Source organism: Drosophila gunungcola, assembly GCF_025200985.1.
Source record: "Drosophila gunungcola strain Sukarami chromosome X unlocalized genomic scaffold, Dgunungcola_SK_2 000023F, whole genome shotgun sequence".
Classification (NCBI taxonomy): Eukaryota; Metazoa; Arthropoda; class Insecta; order Diptera; family Drosophilidae; genus Drosophila; species Drosophila gunungcola.
In genome coordinates, this window is record NW_026453185.1 from 18739 (window position 1) to 36189 (window position 17451).

The 17451-nt window shown below is 37.1% G+C and overlaps 1 protein-coding gene across 11 annotated transcripts in view; it reads right to left on the minus strand.

Annotated features, from left to right (window-relative positions):
* The window catches only part of LOC128260424 (protein kinase shaggy), a 52796-nt gene that overhangs the window by 17413 nt on the left and 17932 nt on the right, over positions 1 to 17451 (minus strand). For 2 of the 11 annotated variants that reach the window (XM_052993427.1, XM_052993418.1), the window contains exon 1: positions 2075 to 4337. The exons of 6 other annotated variants lie outside the window; for them this stretch is intronic. In XM_052993427.1, the coding sequence (XP_052849387.1) occupies positions 2075 to 3803 (1729 nt within the window). In that variant the 5' untranslated portion in view covers positions 3804 to 4337. Of the gene's footprint in view, positions 1 to 2074; positions 4338 to 17451 lie in introns of those variants that run through there. 3 more of the 11 variants (XM_052993417.1, XM_052993416.1, XM_052993420.1) reach the window with 3 other exon arrangements.

The window sequence follows — 17451 nt, forward strand, 5'->3', positions numbered from 1 at the left end:
TTTACGAGAGTCATGATTTTTTTCCCCGTGTAGGCAAATGAATAGCTAAAAAAAAACTCTGTTAGCCTTCTCCTTATCAGTCAGCATCTGCGAAGCTGCAAATCACTTATACGACTGGCCGGATGGAAACTGAGAAAGCAACTTAAGCTGCGGATAATATAAGATGAGATGAGATGAGATGAGGTGTAGTTGATACTGAGGTGACAAGCACGCTGTGACACAGTGCCTTCCATAAAATATAATCGTAATAAAGGGATTGCTACTTTTCGCACCGCAACGTTAACACGCTTCGCTAAGCTCCCGGTCCAAGATTTTAAAATGATGCAACTGACAACCAGTTAACACTGCTATATATAACATTCGTAATACCTAAATATGGCTATTTGCATTGCAGTTATCCAATTGTAATGGGATCTTAGAACAAAGGGCTAGAAAAAGTATCCGACTATGGCAAAACAAAACTATCGAATGACTTTGGATTATAATGGGAACATTTGGTTAACAATACTATGGGTCCTTTGAAAACATTCGACTTTTGGGTTGATTTTCATCAACACTACACTTCATAAATTCGACAGTCACTTTTTGCACACTATCGAGTAATGCTTTGGAAATCTCCGAATGAAATCATATATATTACTGCAATGCTTGCCAGTCATAGAGTATAATGTGTAAGCTAGTAAGCTAGTAAGCGAAGAAATCAACATCAGCTGGCGTAAATCAGTGTTGTTGCCCTGCTCCTGCCGTCTCTTTCTCTCTTCTGGCCTCCCCGTCTCTTTCTTCCGCCTCTTCCCCACCCACTTCACTGTATATTTCTTATCAACGACAAATGCAACAACAAAGAAATATGGCCTGTTGTAGAACATGGACGAGAAAATTCCGCTTTTCCTTATCGGCTGACGACTGCTTTTCACAATAAAGCCAAGATCACTCTTTATATGGCAATAAAAGGGAGAATAAGATCACATATATATATATGTGTGTTTTCCCCCAACGTTTCCGCTTGTGTATATTTATCTCACCAAAGAAAGAAAAAGCTTGACAAAGCTATCAAAAAAATACATTCGTTCATCGACCCATCTTCTATACAGAAAATTTGTATATGCAAATGTTATATTTTTCCAGAAAATGTAATTAAAAAGGAATGTCATAAAACTATTTTCGATCCTCCTCCTAACATCTTTAAATAACTAATAATGAATTTTCACTTAGTCCCCCGCAGCGAAAACCTTATCACTTTTCATTAAATCTCCGAAAATTTTCCAAAACCATACTTATCTATGTATCTCTGTGTGTATATGTGTGTGTACATAGAACAATCTCACCCGATACGATAAGCCCTCCGGAGTTTTGAGGAATTTGTATTTCAATTCAATCAACACTTACCTACAAAGAGAAGAAAATAAACGGAAAATTTTAGAAATCACAGTTTTAAACAATTGATAACATTTTATGATACTTTGTAATACAGTAAAAGCCTTTTCCTATTAGAAGAACTTTAAATGCATAAATAAATCGTATTTCAAATATTAAATAACTAATAATAATTAATAAATAGATATGTTTATAGAGATAAAATTATAATGAATTATAATTATTCCACCACCCACTGGTTTTATTACAGCCTTTAAAAAAAAACTTTATAATTTGTTTTGCTATAACGTAAAAGAGGTAAACAAAATACTTTTAAATGTTGTTCACAACTGCTTTCAATTATATTAAATTACCATAATTATGAGTCTAGTCTCAAATAATTTTTTGAATGAAATTAAGTTGATTGCCCAAAATTGAAATAAAAAAAAAACAAATTTTATTTAAATGTTTGAGCCTTACAACTACTTATTATAGAATTATTTAAAAGTAATTACTGAAAATTGTGTGAATTTGAATTTGTGCCAGTTTGCAGTTTCGAATTTTTCGATTGAAACTTTGTTCTAAAATTTAAAAGCAGTCCTAAGAACTAACATATTGTTATAAAATAATTTCAAAGTAGTTAATTAATAGGTCTTTCTGTATTTTTAAATTTTTTGTGCAATTTAAGAGCAGTCCTAAGAACTAACATGTCATATTTTACCTAATATGTTTTTGAACTTTTGCACCACTTTGGTCCAACTGACGCAGGACTGTGTTCTGGCCAATTTGGCAGTCTTAACGTTCTCGCCGCTCTCATCGCTGTCCGCATCGACATCTCCTTCGAGTTCGGGCTCGGCTCCCTGCTCGATGTCCTCGACGTCCTGATCCTGCGACTGATGATCGTTTTTAGGGCGGGTGGTGGTGGTGGTGGTGGTGGTGGTGGTGATGGTGTTTGCATTGCTCTGGGGGATTCTATCGTAGTGGTTGTCGTGGCTGTGGCGGCGCATCTTCACCTGGCCCACGTCACGCTTGGTGGCATCCACATCCACATCCTCCTCCACATCCACAACAAGATGATGATTATGATGAACATGGCTGGAGGGGGGATTGGGTACCGAGTTATGTTTGCTCCTAGAGCTAGTATCACAGTGTGGTTGTTGTTCATCATCTTTGGTCTCACCACTGGCCGCCAAATTGGATGCCACGGTGGTGTTTCGCTTCTTGCGCTGCTCCTCGCTCCGCCTTTCCCGCTTCATCATCTGCTTTTGCTGCTTGGCCAGCAGCTGCTTTTGCTTGCGGGCGAACTTCTCCCGCAGCTTGGGACTGCCGAACTCGTCCAGATAATACATGGTGTCCTGAAGGCCATCCTTGCGGTTGATCAGCTTGGAATCAATGTGCGGATCCTCGCTGATCTTGAGCAGGGGAAAGTAAATGTGGCCATCGGTGGCCAGACTTTTGGCATCGCGACGACGTGCCGCTGCCGCTGCCACTGTAAGTTCCGCCTGATCGGGTGGCAGTAATCGGGTTTTGGGTTTAACCTCCGACTCCTTGGGCTCCTCCTCCTCTTGTTCCGATTTGCTCTTGAGGTTTATTATTATGCCCGACTGACTGTCCGACTGGTTGTCGGCCTCCTCGACATCGTCGTCCACATTGACGCCATCGTCCTCCTCCTCGATCTCCACGTCATCATCACAGATATCCACCTCATCGATGCGATCCTCCACATCGAATCCCTGGGTCCCGGTGCTATTGGTACTCTTGTACTTAATGCGGCTGCGCAGGATGTTGTTGCCCATCACAGTGCTGCCCACACCAATGACCACGGGATTGTCCACGCTGCTACTGCTACTGAGTTCCAGAGCGGATGAGGCCCTTATCCGCTGCTGATCCTCAGCAGTCGTTTCGGAGCAATTGCTGCCCAGACTTTCGCTGCTGCTGTTCCCAGCCTCCTTTGAATTGATGGCATTGTGACCAGGTTTTCCCACACCACCGCCCTGAGAATCCTTGACCTTTGACCGCGTAACACCGTTCTCGATGCCACTATCTTGACTGAGCAGTAATTGCTGGCGCTGCTGCTGCTGCAGCTTCTGCTGACGCCACTTGCCGCCAGGTGGCGCCTGCGGTAAGCTCAATGAGCCACTACTGCTGCGCGGTGGCGGCAATTGCAACTGCTGCAGTTGCTGCTGCGATGCACTGGAAACAATTACTCCACTGTCCGCCGAACCCGTCGACGTTTGCGATGAGAAGCGTTCGCTCAGCGGTATTTTTATGGGCTGGCTTGTCACGTTATTATTATTATTATTATTGTTGTTGTTACTGCTGTTGTTGTTGTTGTTATTATTGTTGTTGTTAAGGGTATTATTTATATTATTATTGCTACTGGCGGCGGCGGGCAATAAATTGTGAGCTGGTGCAGCTCCTGCTGCCTGGGTTGTTGTTGTTGTTGCCATCAGGTTTTTAATGGTCTATTAAATACTCTAGTGATTAGAGTATTTCCTTCCTAGTTCTTTAGAATTAGTTAAGTGTGTCCCAAGCTGAGCACAGTTTTGGGGGAGTTAAAGTGTTTTAAATCACTTTTTATTTTTGTTTAACTTTTTTGTCTTCGCGCTTCACAGTCACATTGCCTAATTTTATTTAAATCAAACAAAATAACAAATTAGTGGTTGCTTTTGATTTGGTTACACTGATTTTTGCTGTTATAGCTGCATTTTCGAAAACAAACTTTTTCTATTTTGACTCTCTGGCTAAATTTAGCCCAACATTGTGGTTTGTTTTTTGGACACCGTAAAAAAATATAAATAAAAGCCAAACAAAAACCATTTAAATTTATACACACTCACACGAAACAAAAAAGGCAGAGAGAGAGATCTTTGGGATTTTCAAAATTTAAGTGTCTATTTTGGTTATTTATTTCTGTTTTCTGGTCTGTGTGTTTTTTTAGCGTGCAACATGTGCGGCCGCTTTTGAGGTCGCGAATGAACTGAGAACTCGACAAACTAAGAAACGAGACCGAAACTCAATCGAAACTGAGAAACAGACACACCAGAGCGAAACAGAAACAGAGCGAAAACGGCAACTCAAATTCCAAATTATTATCGCTGACGCACGCACACACACTCACATGTGCAGGGCGATGGAACGTACGGCATTGAAACACTACGCAAGCACGCAGTGAAAGAAAGAGAGGTGAAGATTTACAAGAAAGAGAGGGGAAGAGCCTAGAAGAAAGAGAGGGGCCAAAGAACCAGAGCGAGATAGAGAGTAAGCTTTTCTCCTCAGTGAAGTGCACAACGGAATTCAATGGAATCGAAAAACTTGCAGAGTCCGAAACTCAATGGAATGAAACACAGCTGCAATTTTGCGTGCGAAAGAGATGGCAAAAACCAAAACTGATTAGCTTTCAGAAGCCTTCTTTTCTTGAATTTCCCTTGTCGTGTAAAAGCCTTTATCTTATCACTACTTTAAAATGACCTTTTATCAGCATTAAAAATACTTCACTAAAATCCAAAAAAAGAAACAATAATAAAACAACAAAATGCCTTTTTTTATTTATTTATACATATGGGTATTGTTTGTGTTGCCGGGCCCATTAATTTACAATCCTATACTTTTATTGAAGTGCTTAAGTGCGAACGTGATAAATTAAATATGAACAAAAATATAATTTACGCTACATCTAAAATATAAATGAGCCTCTTGAAAATAGATACGTAAAGGAAATGTTTCCAACAATAACATCAGCATTGTAATCACAATCGCCTACTAAAGTAAATAATAAAATAAATAAGTTAAAATTTATGTCTATAAAAAAGAGGGACAAGCCTTTATAAGATTGTCTAAATATGCAATATATATCTGATCACACGACTTTAATAACTATTTTTCTTATTTCAATATACATACATATCAAGCTTTGTAGTCAATGTAATTTAAGAACTTAAGATAAACTACTTGAAAGGATTACTTGCAAAAAAACAAAGGCAATTCCGTAGCAACACACAATTTAAGTTAATGAAAAAATAAATAGGAAATTTGGAAAATTACCAGGGCAAAATAATCTGCGTCGCTACATTGATGTTAGTACGATTTACCAATTGGTACCTAACCAACTAGCCCCCGACTAATAGCATAATGGGGTAAAGGACGTTCAGGAGAAAGTGTTTCGAGAGTAGAGGACATCGTCGCATTACCACAAATAATAGGAGTGTCCGCACAAGCACAAGTCAAATTGAAATAAAATGGAATGGCTAACCAAGAAAAGGACTTCCTAAGCAACAACGGTAAACGTATAGAAGTTAAACACTAACTGAAAAAGCAGCATTGGTCAGCAGACAGTACGCAATAGACCAAAGACAAACCCCATAAAAACAAAACAGCACAATAATTGCATGTGTCGTCGTCGGCGTCAGTATGTCCATTTCCCCCGTACACGATATAAGGTATATACATATATAGTATATAGTATATGGTATACGGTTTCAGGTTGAAAGCGGTTTTGCAGACGATGACAAGCGCCCAACGAAAGGGGGCTGGTGAAAGAAGGTGGCGGGACTGGGAATTACGGAGGGTGCTTAGGTCAGTTTGTTGGCTTAGTTGGTTAGGTCATGCAATGGCGCAAAAAAAACAAATAGAAAACGGGAAAATAATAATAAAACAAAAGAAAAACGAAACCCAGCAAGTTGGGGGGTGAACTAACAAAGAAAACTACAGCAACAACTCTCTCTGTGCAACAGGGTGAAGCACTTTGGGACAGGGTGATCACTAAAAATGTCAACTAATATTATCCAAAGTTCCATGATCTTCCAAATCGCTAGTTAGTATATTTGAATTGCAGGCAGCTTTCTAAACCAACTAACCAGATTTCTATCACATACCCGCTAGCCCAACAATGGTATTTTTCCGCCCTGCAACATTTCCAAACCTTGGTTAACCCATTCAAGGCTTTGACTTCCGCCCTAACTGACATTTTACATTAAGTAAAGACCCCTAGCCCCCAGTAATAGCAACCCTTTTTCTTCGGCCACTGCGTCATTTGCCTTTATTTTTATCGACTTGACATTGAGCCTAGAGAAGACGCAGAGCTCCTAACCCATTCTTTTAATCTATACCTAATACCTTTTCTCTAGCCTTAAGAAGAGGTATTATAGAGCCGAGGAAAATTAGTTAGGGCTAAGACAATTATGATTTGTATAATTTATAACCAACAATTTATTTAAATGCATTACTAATAGACACCAGAGTATAGTATAGTAAGCGTATGTTAAATAAGAAAACTTGTTTTCTCCGTAATTATCATGATCAGACAGTTATGATATAATCTTTTGGAAAGAATGCTAACTTTCGTTTACAATTTCTATATATTGTACAACTAATTGCTATAAGACAAAACCAAAAAGTAATCCTGGACTTTCTTAGTGGTTTTCCATTCGAAAAGCTATTATTTATTGAATGAAATTTTCATTTGGCGCCAGGTCTCCGGCTTGCACTGGTCTCCACGTGCCGGTGGGTTCCAGTGTCGAGTCAACTTCAATTTGAATAGCAAATGAGCTGGGGACGGGCTTAAGTGATGGGGATTCCAGTGAAAAGGAGAGGCGGGTCTGTGGGTCTTTTGAGGGGCCTGTTAGCCAGCCTAGGGGTTGTGGTTCTTGTTTATTTGGTCTTGAACTTGCATGTCGATAATGCGCTCTGACATTTACCGTGGTTGGTAAGTATTAACGATGGTAATTGCCCAAAGACATGTTTTTACGGGCTATTTTTACGGGGAATTATTGATTCTGAATGTGGGAAACAAAACATGTTTTACCACGCGTTCCGTGCCCCTTTTTTTTGGGGTCTAGGCTGTCGAACTGAATCGAAACTAAAAATAAAATGAGAGGCCGCATTCGGCATCGAAAGTGAAATGAAAAAAGCAAATAAACTAGACAGAACACATAAAGCTTAAAAAAAAAAAACTGGGAGACCCAAAAATACATTCAATTCGTTCCAATCCCACTGATCCACCGCCGCCTGTTGCTTACACGCGGCAGCGCCATCTTTCGGGTCCCTTATGCACTCAAAGAAAGTGAAAGTACAATAACGAGAGCGCATAGAATAGCATTTTAATAGAATAAGAGCAGAAACGGGAATAAAAAAAGAACAAACAGTACAATATTTGCATTCCATTTGGGAAAATAAAAAGGAAACCCGTTGGAAATATGCGCATCTATTTGCCAAAGACTCGAGTATACCAAAAGTTAAACAAAAAACTCACAAAAAGAAGGAAGGTTGTGGGGTGATACCAAAAACACGCGCAACACGAGAGGTTACCTAGTAGAAAACAACAAATATTAAAAATAAATTAATAATAAAAAAAAATCAAAGAAGCTTGTATTGTTGTCGCTATCGCGGCACTTCCTTTGCCAGCTGCTAATGACCGAGTCGACAATCAATAATTAGAGCAGACCAAGGCAATTAACCCATGAGACTGCACATCACATTCACACCAGCGTCGATCAACAACACAAAGCATATGACTTCGATAACAACAGCTGCTGCAAACCGATTATAGCGATAGCCCAACGGAAACGGGTTAATTTAAATAAAGTTAAGAAGGGGACAAAGAAAATGTTTTTAAAGATCTTTTACTTCACTGAAGTGTTGGATTTTTGGTGTAGTCTCTTCTTTAAGTATGAGAAGTGAAAGATAGAGACCTGAAGAACAGCTTAAATATTAATTTTAAAATATTTTCAGTTACTTTTAAAGCAGTGGTACCAATTGAAATCGGTTTATATAAAACAATGGTAACAAGACAAAGCCGTAAAAAGCCAAAGACAAAAAAAGCGGAAAATTGGAAAAGAGGTAAAGCGGGAAAGACGGAGAAAAACAAAACAAATATTACAAAAGGAATGAGATAGAGGAGAGGTGCCAAAGCCAACACGCGATAAGTGAATGCCCAACCCTGCTAACAACCGCCACCCAGTTACCACCCACAATTCCTTGTCAACCACCCACCTTCCCCTCGCCGTGTATGCACACATATAACGCTTTCAGGTTCCAAATGGCAATAAGAACAACCAAAAACTGGTAAAAACCGAAACGACACACGCTTAATGTACAAACTGCGTCTTCGGGAATGCGATAATTCCTTGTAAATATCCCATTATACGTACAGCAAATGTGTAAATATTTATATATAGATTGGGAAATCAATATAAATAATTTAAAACAATAAAATTTGTTGATTAGGGGCATGGATGTACACAAATGTGTTTGCTCGAATTATTAGAGCGGCAATTATATGATAATTATTTAATACACTTATATTAAGTAACGTGACATACAAAAAACAAAGAAACTAAGTGAACAGAGTATTTTCCATCAAAGTTCAATTCCATAAACAATTGATTAGTTTTGTCAGATGCTAAACCTATAAATCAATAATCGGAATAAGTGATTACGGCAGAAACAGCGGGAAAAACCCATGACCAGATTTCATTTAAACAAGAGCACTAAAAGAGCCTGATAAATCCCAACACTATATTCTTCAACAAATAATCTACTTATGTATCAATAATGAATTGTAAAGGCATAAAAAAACAATTTGTTTAGTTTGGGTTATTAACACTGCAGCAATCAGTTTAAAAATAATTATTGGTTACAAAAATATCAATGTTTGTGGGTTAATTCTCTTATAATTTTGGAACAATTTTAATTTTCTGACCCAATACATGTTATTTTTGTTTCCAATAGCTTTAGGAAAGGTGACCAGAGGCAGCACATTTAGAGCTCAAATCCACTTTGGTTTAATTATTAATTATTAATTCTTAATATTTTTGTTGCCAAAACAAATACTCGCACGCAGAAATAAACACTTTTCAGTGATGAAACTAACAGCAACTAACACAGTAACAAAATGATGGCCAAACAAAATAAAGAGACAGTTCGAGGCTCTCATCGATTAAATATCCCACTCACGTGAGATTCACTTTCAGCCTTAAGCCAATCACTCACTTCGTCCAAATTGCGACAAACAAAAACCAGCGGATAGTGGAGTGGGCTGAATGTCAAGTTTTCGCAAAATCCAACCACTAATTGTCGAGTGGCCTTGCTTCCAGTGGGCGGAAGTGGGAGGGACTCAACTTCTGGCAAAACCACACGTGCCCACTGCCAATTCATGCCCTTATCTTATCAGCAAATAAAAAAGAAACAATAACAAAAGTTCAAGCAAATTGCCTAATTAATCAAAAAATAATATAAAAAGCGCTTAGCCAGAAGTGAACTTTGGTCATGTGTGTGTTAAGTACTTTTCCCTGTTAATTGGGAACGGGGGACAGAGTGAATTGAAACAGGAGAGTTTTATAATAAGGCACCCCGGATCATGTATCGCCTATCTATATGGTCCCGTCATATTAAAGTATGCATATACATATATACACATAACAACCGAGAGCAAAGATTAACTTAAGTTGATAAAGAGCTGCAATCCACTCTAAAAACCTCACCCCATATACAACAAACCCCAAAACCCCTTCAAAAAAAACCCCCTTGTTGTTGCCAAGTTCTTTGTTTTCAGTTTTTACTGCACTTGATTATCATAATTACATGACAAACAACAACAATGTCGTATGGCGTAATGTAAACAAATAAACAAGGCTAAGAAGAAGAATTTTATTTTTCACATCGATAACAAATTACAAAATATTTTTGTTTATTTTTTCTAGTCGGAATTTATGGAAACAACACAATTTGCATATAAACAGCAACATAATGAGTCAGCTTATAAAGAAAAGAGTGATTGTGTATTTTAAAGACTAACCCTTATTAACCCCATGTTATTATTAAAACTCTTGTATAGATAATAGAATTTTGCAGTTTAATCGTTCTATTTTTAGCGATATTTTTTAATATATGTTATTGGTATTAATTAAAGATTAATTTATGTATGACTCATTGGGAATTTCCTAATAATTTTGTTGTGATGGTGTGATACTCGGCTTATGCAGTATCTTAAAATGCCCAAGAAATTCTCCAAAAAACCCCTTTTCAATGACACTAAATCAAGACTGGGAAACCCCGAAACAACAGTTGCCTCAATGGGTTAAAGCCACTTACATTGGCATTGGCTTAGTCACTATACATTTTTACCCATTAAAAAAACGAAGAAAACAAAAAAGACAAATTAAAAGCGCGCTGACTAAATACAGAGTTCCAAGTACTTGTCCCCCAAAAACAAAAAATCAAGCCAAGGAAACCGAGAGACAAAACAAAAAAGAAAAGTAAGCCAGCGAACTCCCTTAACCTGTATTTTTAAAGCAAAATATAACTACTTAAATTATAACAAAATATTATAAAAAAAAAACTGTGCAACAAGATTTATCACAAAAAGGAATGAAAAAAATGTCTGTTAATGTATACCACAAAAAAAAACCACAATTTTGTACGCAAAAACATCAATGAATTTCATCAGATAATTTTTAAAGCGAGAGAAATAACAAAAATGAAGGGGCATGAGAATTGCAACATTTTGGTAACTCTAAATTAAAAATTATAGAGAAGAGCCAACCCCCCTTTTGTTTTTATTTTTTGGCCCACCCCCTCTCATTAAACAAGTGAACCATGTGTCATCAACAGCAAAAAAACACAATAAAAAACCTCAAAATATACAACAAAAATCGAAACATTAATGAGCAAAAAAAAGCCGACAAATGCTCTCGTGAGAGCAAAAATAAAGCGGCTCTCTCTCACGCATTCCCCCATCTCACTCCACACGTACATTCCCCCCCTCTCGCTCCCACCCCCATTTAGCCCCACAATGACGCAATGCGTGGCGGCATTTGCGTCAGGCAATGCTGAAGTTTCTGTTTCTTACTCGCTCTTTTCTTCTCTCTGTTTCTTAAAAAAAGCCTTTGTTGTTTTTGTTTCGGTGCCCCCTTTTGTTTCAGTTTCATTGTGCTTCCCCGCGTTGTTACTTAAAATCGAAAGCAGGAAAGCGAGCCACCGAACCTATTACAAAGGTCAGTATTCCCCACATGAAGTAAAGAAAAAAAACTCCAAGATTCTAGAAACTTCATCAGGTTAAACAAAAAATAAAATAAAAAACGTATTTTCAAAATGTTGTATATAAACAACACGAAGTTTTTATAACATTTCTGTAAAAGTCAGTGGTCCCTATCTTAAGGAAATTATATTTCTTATCTCACAAATCCAACAACAAATCAACAGAAAAAATAATATTATTTATTTTCACCTAAAACATTGTAGGGTTTTTTCGTTTGTATAATACTTCAAGATTTTATTTCGATTTTATTTGAAATGAACTTTAATTGAATAACTTAAATATATGTTTTTTGGTTAGGCACCTTATAAGTTGTACTACTTTACTCTTACATTTACTCTTTAACTATAACCTTTAAACTTCAATCCAAAGTCCAAGTCGTACTTTAATACCCTCTCTTGTCCAAGGGTTTTTCTCCAGTTTGTTTACCCCATCTATGCTTGCCGAGTCACGAACCACATAAACACTGTGGTATCTGGCGCAGAAAATAGATGACACTAGACGGCAGACGACAATAACTACTATATGGAGGCGATAAGATATTCCCCAGACAATCCAAATACCCGACCCACTTTTCGCCCAAGTTCTAGTGCACTGAGTAAACCCAAACAATAACTAAGGCCAAGATGGGTCATATTCAGTTCAGACCAGACACCACCGGTAACCCCCGGTAACAAAAATCTGGATTGAATTTACAACGAGATATAAATGCCACATCTCAAATAGACAATCGGGGGCGTTTTGGGGTGGCACGTGATACACGGATTATTGATGGACCCACGATAAGTGATAGTTCCAATATCGTATATTTACTTCGAGTAAATGGCACGGCGGAAAATGATTTCGGCGCATAAGTAATACAGTGTTAATTGCAGATCAACCACTGGAAAAGTTGAGGATCTTTCTTTTTAATCAACAATTTGGAGTCGCACACACAATGGACTTCACCTCGAAGCCATTAAATATTTCCATCCAATAATTCATCCAGTACTTCCCTTTATGTCGTCTCTTTCTGGCCGGGGCTGCTAATTTAATTTGCACGCAAACAAGCTAGAAGGGGACGACGCTACGAGTGCCAGGGATATGCTAATTGTGCACGCTAATTGCGCCAAAAGATTCGCAACGAAACGCAGATAATATATCTGAAGAAGAGGAACGTTTCGTGTTCCGTTTCACATTGTTGTGCAGCAGACTGGAAAGTTTTGGCAAGCGGTGAAAAATCTCAGTGTAATCGGTGGAAGAGGGGGTTGCGACTTAGTTGGTCATGCGATGATTTCGTTAGACGCCACGCGCCGTTGATTAAACGTCTTTGGCTAACCCATTCCAATCCCCTTTTCATTTTATCTCCCCAGGAATTTGCATTAAAAATAGCCGAAAGGCGAGTGATAAATAATAGGTGCCTATTTTTGGACTCGAATCGTTTTGATTGTTGATTGGTTAATTAACGGCTGGTTAAGTGTTAAGTAAAACAAGCTGAAACGAAATGGCCTGGAACACTAGCAGGTACGGTCAAATTTTTATTAAATTGAAATGGAGGAATGGAACAAACATATCTTAATATTAGAGTAGAATAAAATCACCAACAAATAGTGGATGAAACGAAAATAAAATCAAAATAAAGAATTAATTCTTTTCAAATCGTTTCAAATGTTACTGTAAGTAAAACGTTCTTTTGAAACAATAGAAAAGAACGCAGCCAAGGCCAAATTCGACCATCAACCTAAGCAGCTGATTGGAATGAACAATAAACGCAACAAATCAATCAAGGCAACTTAAACAGTTGGTAACTTTCTAAACGTTTTAAGTTTTTGTTGTTTTGCTTTTTCTTCGCAGCCTTCGGTCAGCGGTCGATAATCGGCCTTGCCAATTGGGGGGCGGGAACGATGGGATAGAGGAAGGTGGGCGGCGGAGTTACCGACACCACACAACTGGTTTTCATGTGGTTTACTGGCCTCGCACACCAAAAAATACACCAACCAACAAAAGAACCGCAAATGGCCAAAGACAAATCCGAGTCTCGTTTTAAGTTTCGCGTGCTTGTAAGCCGCAAAGGTTAAAAGCGCACCTGAGGCTATATATGCTATATATATTGAACATTATCAATAGAACGAGACGATATTCTCCATTCACCCTGCACGAATATTTATAAAGAGGAGCGAGGCGGCACAAAGGCGAATGCTTTTCCGCCATTTCCACATTCTCGCATAAATTAAGTGCATTTTTTGTGTTGCAGTATGAATTTCCGCGAAATCGGCCAGAATGAAGTAGAACAAACAGCAATTTATCGGGGCAACAACCCCCCGGCACCAACACCCCTTAATTGACAACATTTCCATGTAGAACTCAATTAACAGATTAGTTTCAACTTGTCGACAAATTATTATTATCAAATTACAGTGGTTGATAAAAATCAACGAAAACCCGCAAAACTATTTTCACCAAAAGGGAATAGTGAATCTTTTTTATTAAACTTGTTTTGATTTAAACTCCATTTCCTTCAGGTTTAATATAAACTTTAAAAAAAAAAATCTAAACATATCTTCAAAATTTAAGTTTTCTTAACTTGTAACAGGTAAAATTTTTACGAAAACAACAAAAAACTTTATACTTTAAATTTAACAAATCCGAAAAATTAAATTTTAATGCTGGTATGGTAATGGAAGTCTTTCCCAATCGATTTGTATGCCCCACACACAATCCCAACAATCCAATCAACGGACGAAAGTCACTTAATAGAATTGCATGCAATAAAAAATAAGCTAATTAATTGGTCGAAAAAGCAATTTCGAGTATGGAATAAAGCGGAATAGAACAGCGCGGCTGTTAAAGCACACACTTTTATTACCCGAGACGTCGTGTGGCTTCTTGGCCAGCTTTTTGTATCCAACGAGCTGTTAACGTTATTTTTATTCAACTGCCTGACGCCTTTCCATATTCCTTTCCCTTGCATTATATAGTCGATACGATTCGATTCGATTCCGTATCATCCCAACCTGCTTTGTCATTATTATTGTACGTATTATTTTGCAAATTGAAGTGAAAAATGTTAATTAAACGATAACAACAATGCGACAACGTCAGCAGGTTCTTGGTGCCAATGTATGTGACTTTATGAATTAAAATACAGTCCGGATCGGAAAATTAATCAAAAGAATCGATTAATCAATGATACATTTACATAAGAGCATATTAAGAACATTGATTACGTCTTCAATCAGTTAAATTTAATATTGCGAAATTGCTTACTTAAAATACTACAAAAATATCGCGTTCTATATCCGAATAAAAAAAAAATATATGGTATGTATATAGCAAAAGCCAACATTATACATAATCTTTACCGGAAACTGCAATATTCCAGTATTATGAAACGCACTGTATTCCCATTTGTAAGTGTTGTCATTATGGGGTTTGCACTGGTTTTTTTTTTTTCCATTGGCCGTATTCCGTATATTGTTTTTTTTTTCGTTTTTTTTTTATTTGCGGTCGCAACGACATTTCTGGTTACCAAAAATGTCAAAACCCCAATTCACCTCCAAAAATGGGCGTGAGAAATCGTCGGGGGGGCAATATGATCCCGACTTTTGATCGGTTTTTTGAGCGCGTCATCACTACCGTCATTATGCGATAATTACAAATACAAAATAAACCCAAACATGTAAATCGAGACGTGAAAATATTTGTAAAGGGATCAACGTGGAAAGCGTGGCTCAAATGAAACATAAGTCAGCTGACTTTGCATCAAGTATGAGAATGGTAGCTGAGAAAGATATGGGGGGAACTTTAAGATTATGAACAGCAACAACTGCGTCTAACGAGATCGATTCAGTTTAAATGAACTGAGCGGAGTTTTCTACAATCAAATTTAAACTTTATTTTGATAGAAAAATGTAGATAGGCAACATTTTAAAATAAGCTTTGATAAGATTCTGATTCCATTCATCCAAACCAATACTTTTTTCCAGTCTCTCCGGGCAGATTTTTATATACGGTATTTTTTTTTTCCATGAAGCGAATGCGAAAAAGTATATTTTTGTTGTTGAATTTGGCGGTACGTCATGCAGTTTTGGCCCCCGAAAAAAGTCTGACGAAAGCAAAGCTCCCTGTTGAGAAGCTTTTTGAATGAAAAGCTTCGGAGGTTAGTTCTCCTTTTGAAATACTTAATTCATCTGCCTTGAACCATTGACACATTTAAGGCGTGGGGGAGTAAAAGAGAAGAAAGAGCGGAAGAAAGATATAAAGAAAGAGATTAGCTTAAAATAACGAAAAACTATTTGTCACATTAAAGATACAAGTTCTTTGCCTTAATAATGCGAAAGAGAAAAAAATTGGTAACGCACAACCAAAAGAGAAAATTAACAGACAGCAGAAAAAAAAAGGAAAAAAGAATTAGGCGAATCACCAGAAAAATCAACAAACAAAAAACGCCAAACGAAGAAAATTAGCAAATGCTAACACACACGTGTGTGTAGTGTGCAAATATTTCTTCGCCTGTGCTATTTTTATAACACGAAACAAAAGTTAAAGAAATTAAAACCAAAAAAAACTAAAGCGAAAGACAGAGCAACAACAACCACCCATAAAGTAACTTCGACTTCGACTTTTTGCCTTTGCGGGGCACTCAAAGAAGAAGAACGAGTGGCAGGAGGAGGCGGAGGAGAAAAGCAGCCAAGGAGGGGCAAAGAAGAAGGAGGAGGAGAAGCCGGCACAGTTCATGCGAATTTTTTTTGGGAATTTTCCACTGGCACAGCGACAGCAGCAACAACATGAATAATTCACTTTTGGCCCAAGCCACTATACACACTAGCGGTCACACTAATAGACACCTAAAGTGATAAAATACACAAACAAGCTCTTAAATTTAACAAAAATCGAAACACTTTACTTTCAGAAAGTTATAAGGACTATTATTTGAAAAAAAAAATATTAATAAAGTTTGAGTTATATAAATAAATAAGGCTATTCAGCTTCAAAATGGATTAACACTTTTTTTTTGGTCAGTCAGCTAAAAAGGTTACACTTAAAAGTGTCAAATAAACCTGTTGACTTTAGTAATGTTATGAAATAGTAATAATATTACCGTAAATATTTCAGAAAGCAAATCTATTTAAATGTGCTCTACTAAGTGAACGTCTAAAAGAATTTTACATTGGGACTTTTGTTAACATTGATGCTTCCAATTATCGTCTTACGTAAATTTAATTTACTACATTTAGGAATTCCTAAATAAATTAACCATTCGATTACCATAGTTGACTGACATAGAGATTAGTTTTCTCGTCTTTATGGTAAGGTAGTAGCTTTTAAAACTTCCAGATTATATTTTTGTGATATAGTTTAGTCTCCTCCCTAAATTTAAATTTTTACTACAAAGTTATTTAGCTTTTTGCACCTATTATTTTGCTCTCTGCTGCTATCTTTGCAACCAGACGCATATTTCAACATTGTCGCCAATAAGGAATTGCATGCACGTACTGCAGCGACTTCAACAACGCCTCCTCCCTCTGATCACCATAGCTAAGACTACTCATTGAGGAACATTTGCCCATAAAAGCAAATGTTGATCAGTGGAATGAAAGATAGAGTTCGAGGTGTACGGGGCACTGGGGAAGAGAGAGCCACCATCCAACGCCAATTATCGGGAAGACGCAGCAGCCGCAGTAACAACTACATAGAAAACAATTTAAATATTCATGATTTTCTTTAGTTATATTCATACTGAATTAGTATTTTAACAATTGATCAATTTGAAGCAGTACCTTGAAGTACTGCCAATCGACACATATGCTCATTGTATAAATTAATAAGTTATTCAATCTTTTTAACAAAAACATCACAAATCAATTTTATAAATTAAGATAATTTGCTGCAGAAATTAACGAAATTTATTCTAGACTGGAAAATAATTCAATTTGTATGATAAAAACATCTCTAAGATGTTTGTTAAACTAATTCCTAAGCTAAACAATTTTAAAGTAATAAAAAAAACAACGTTTGAACCATCTAAAATTAAAGATTTAATTATTTTTATCTGTGTACGCTTAAAGAGTAACAACGATACAAAA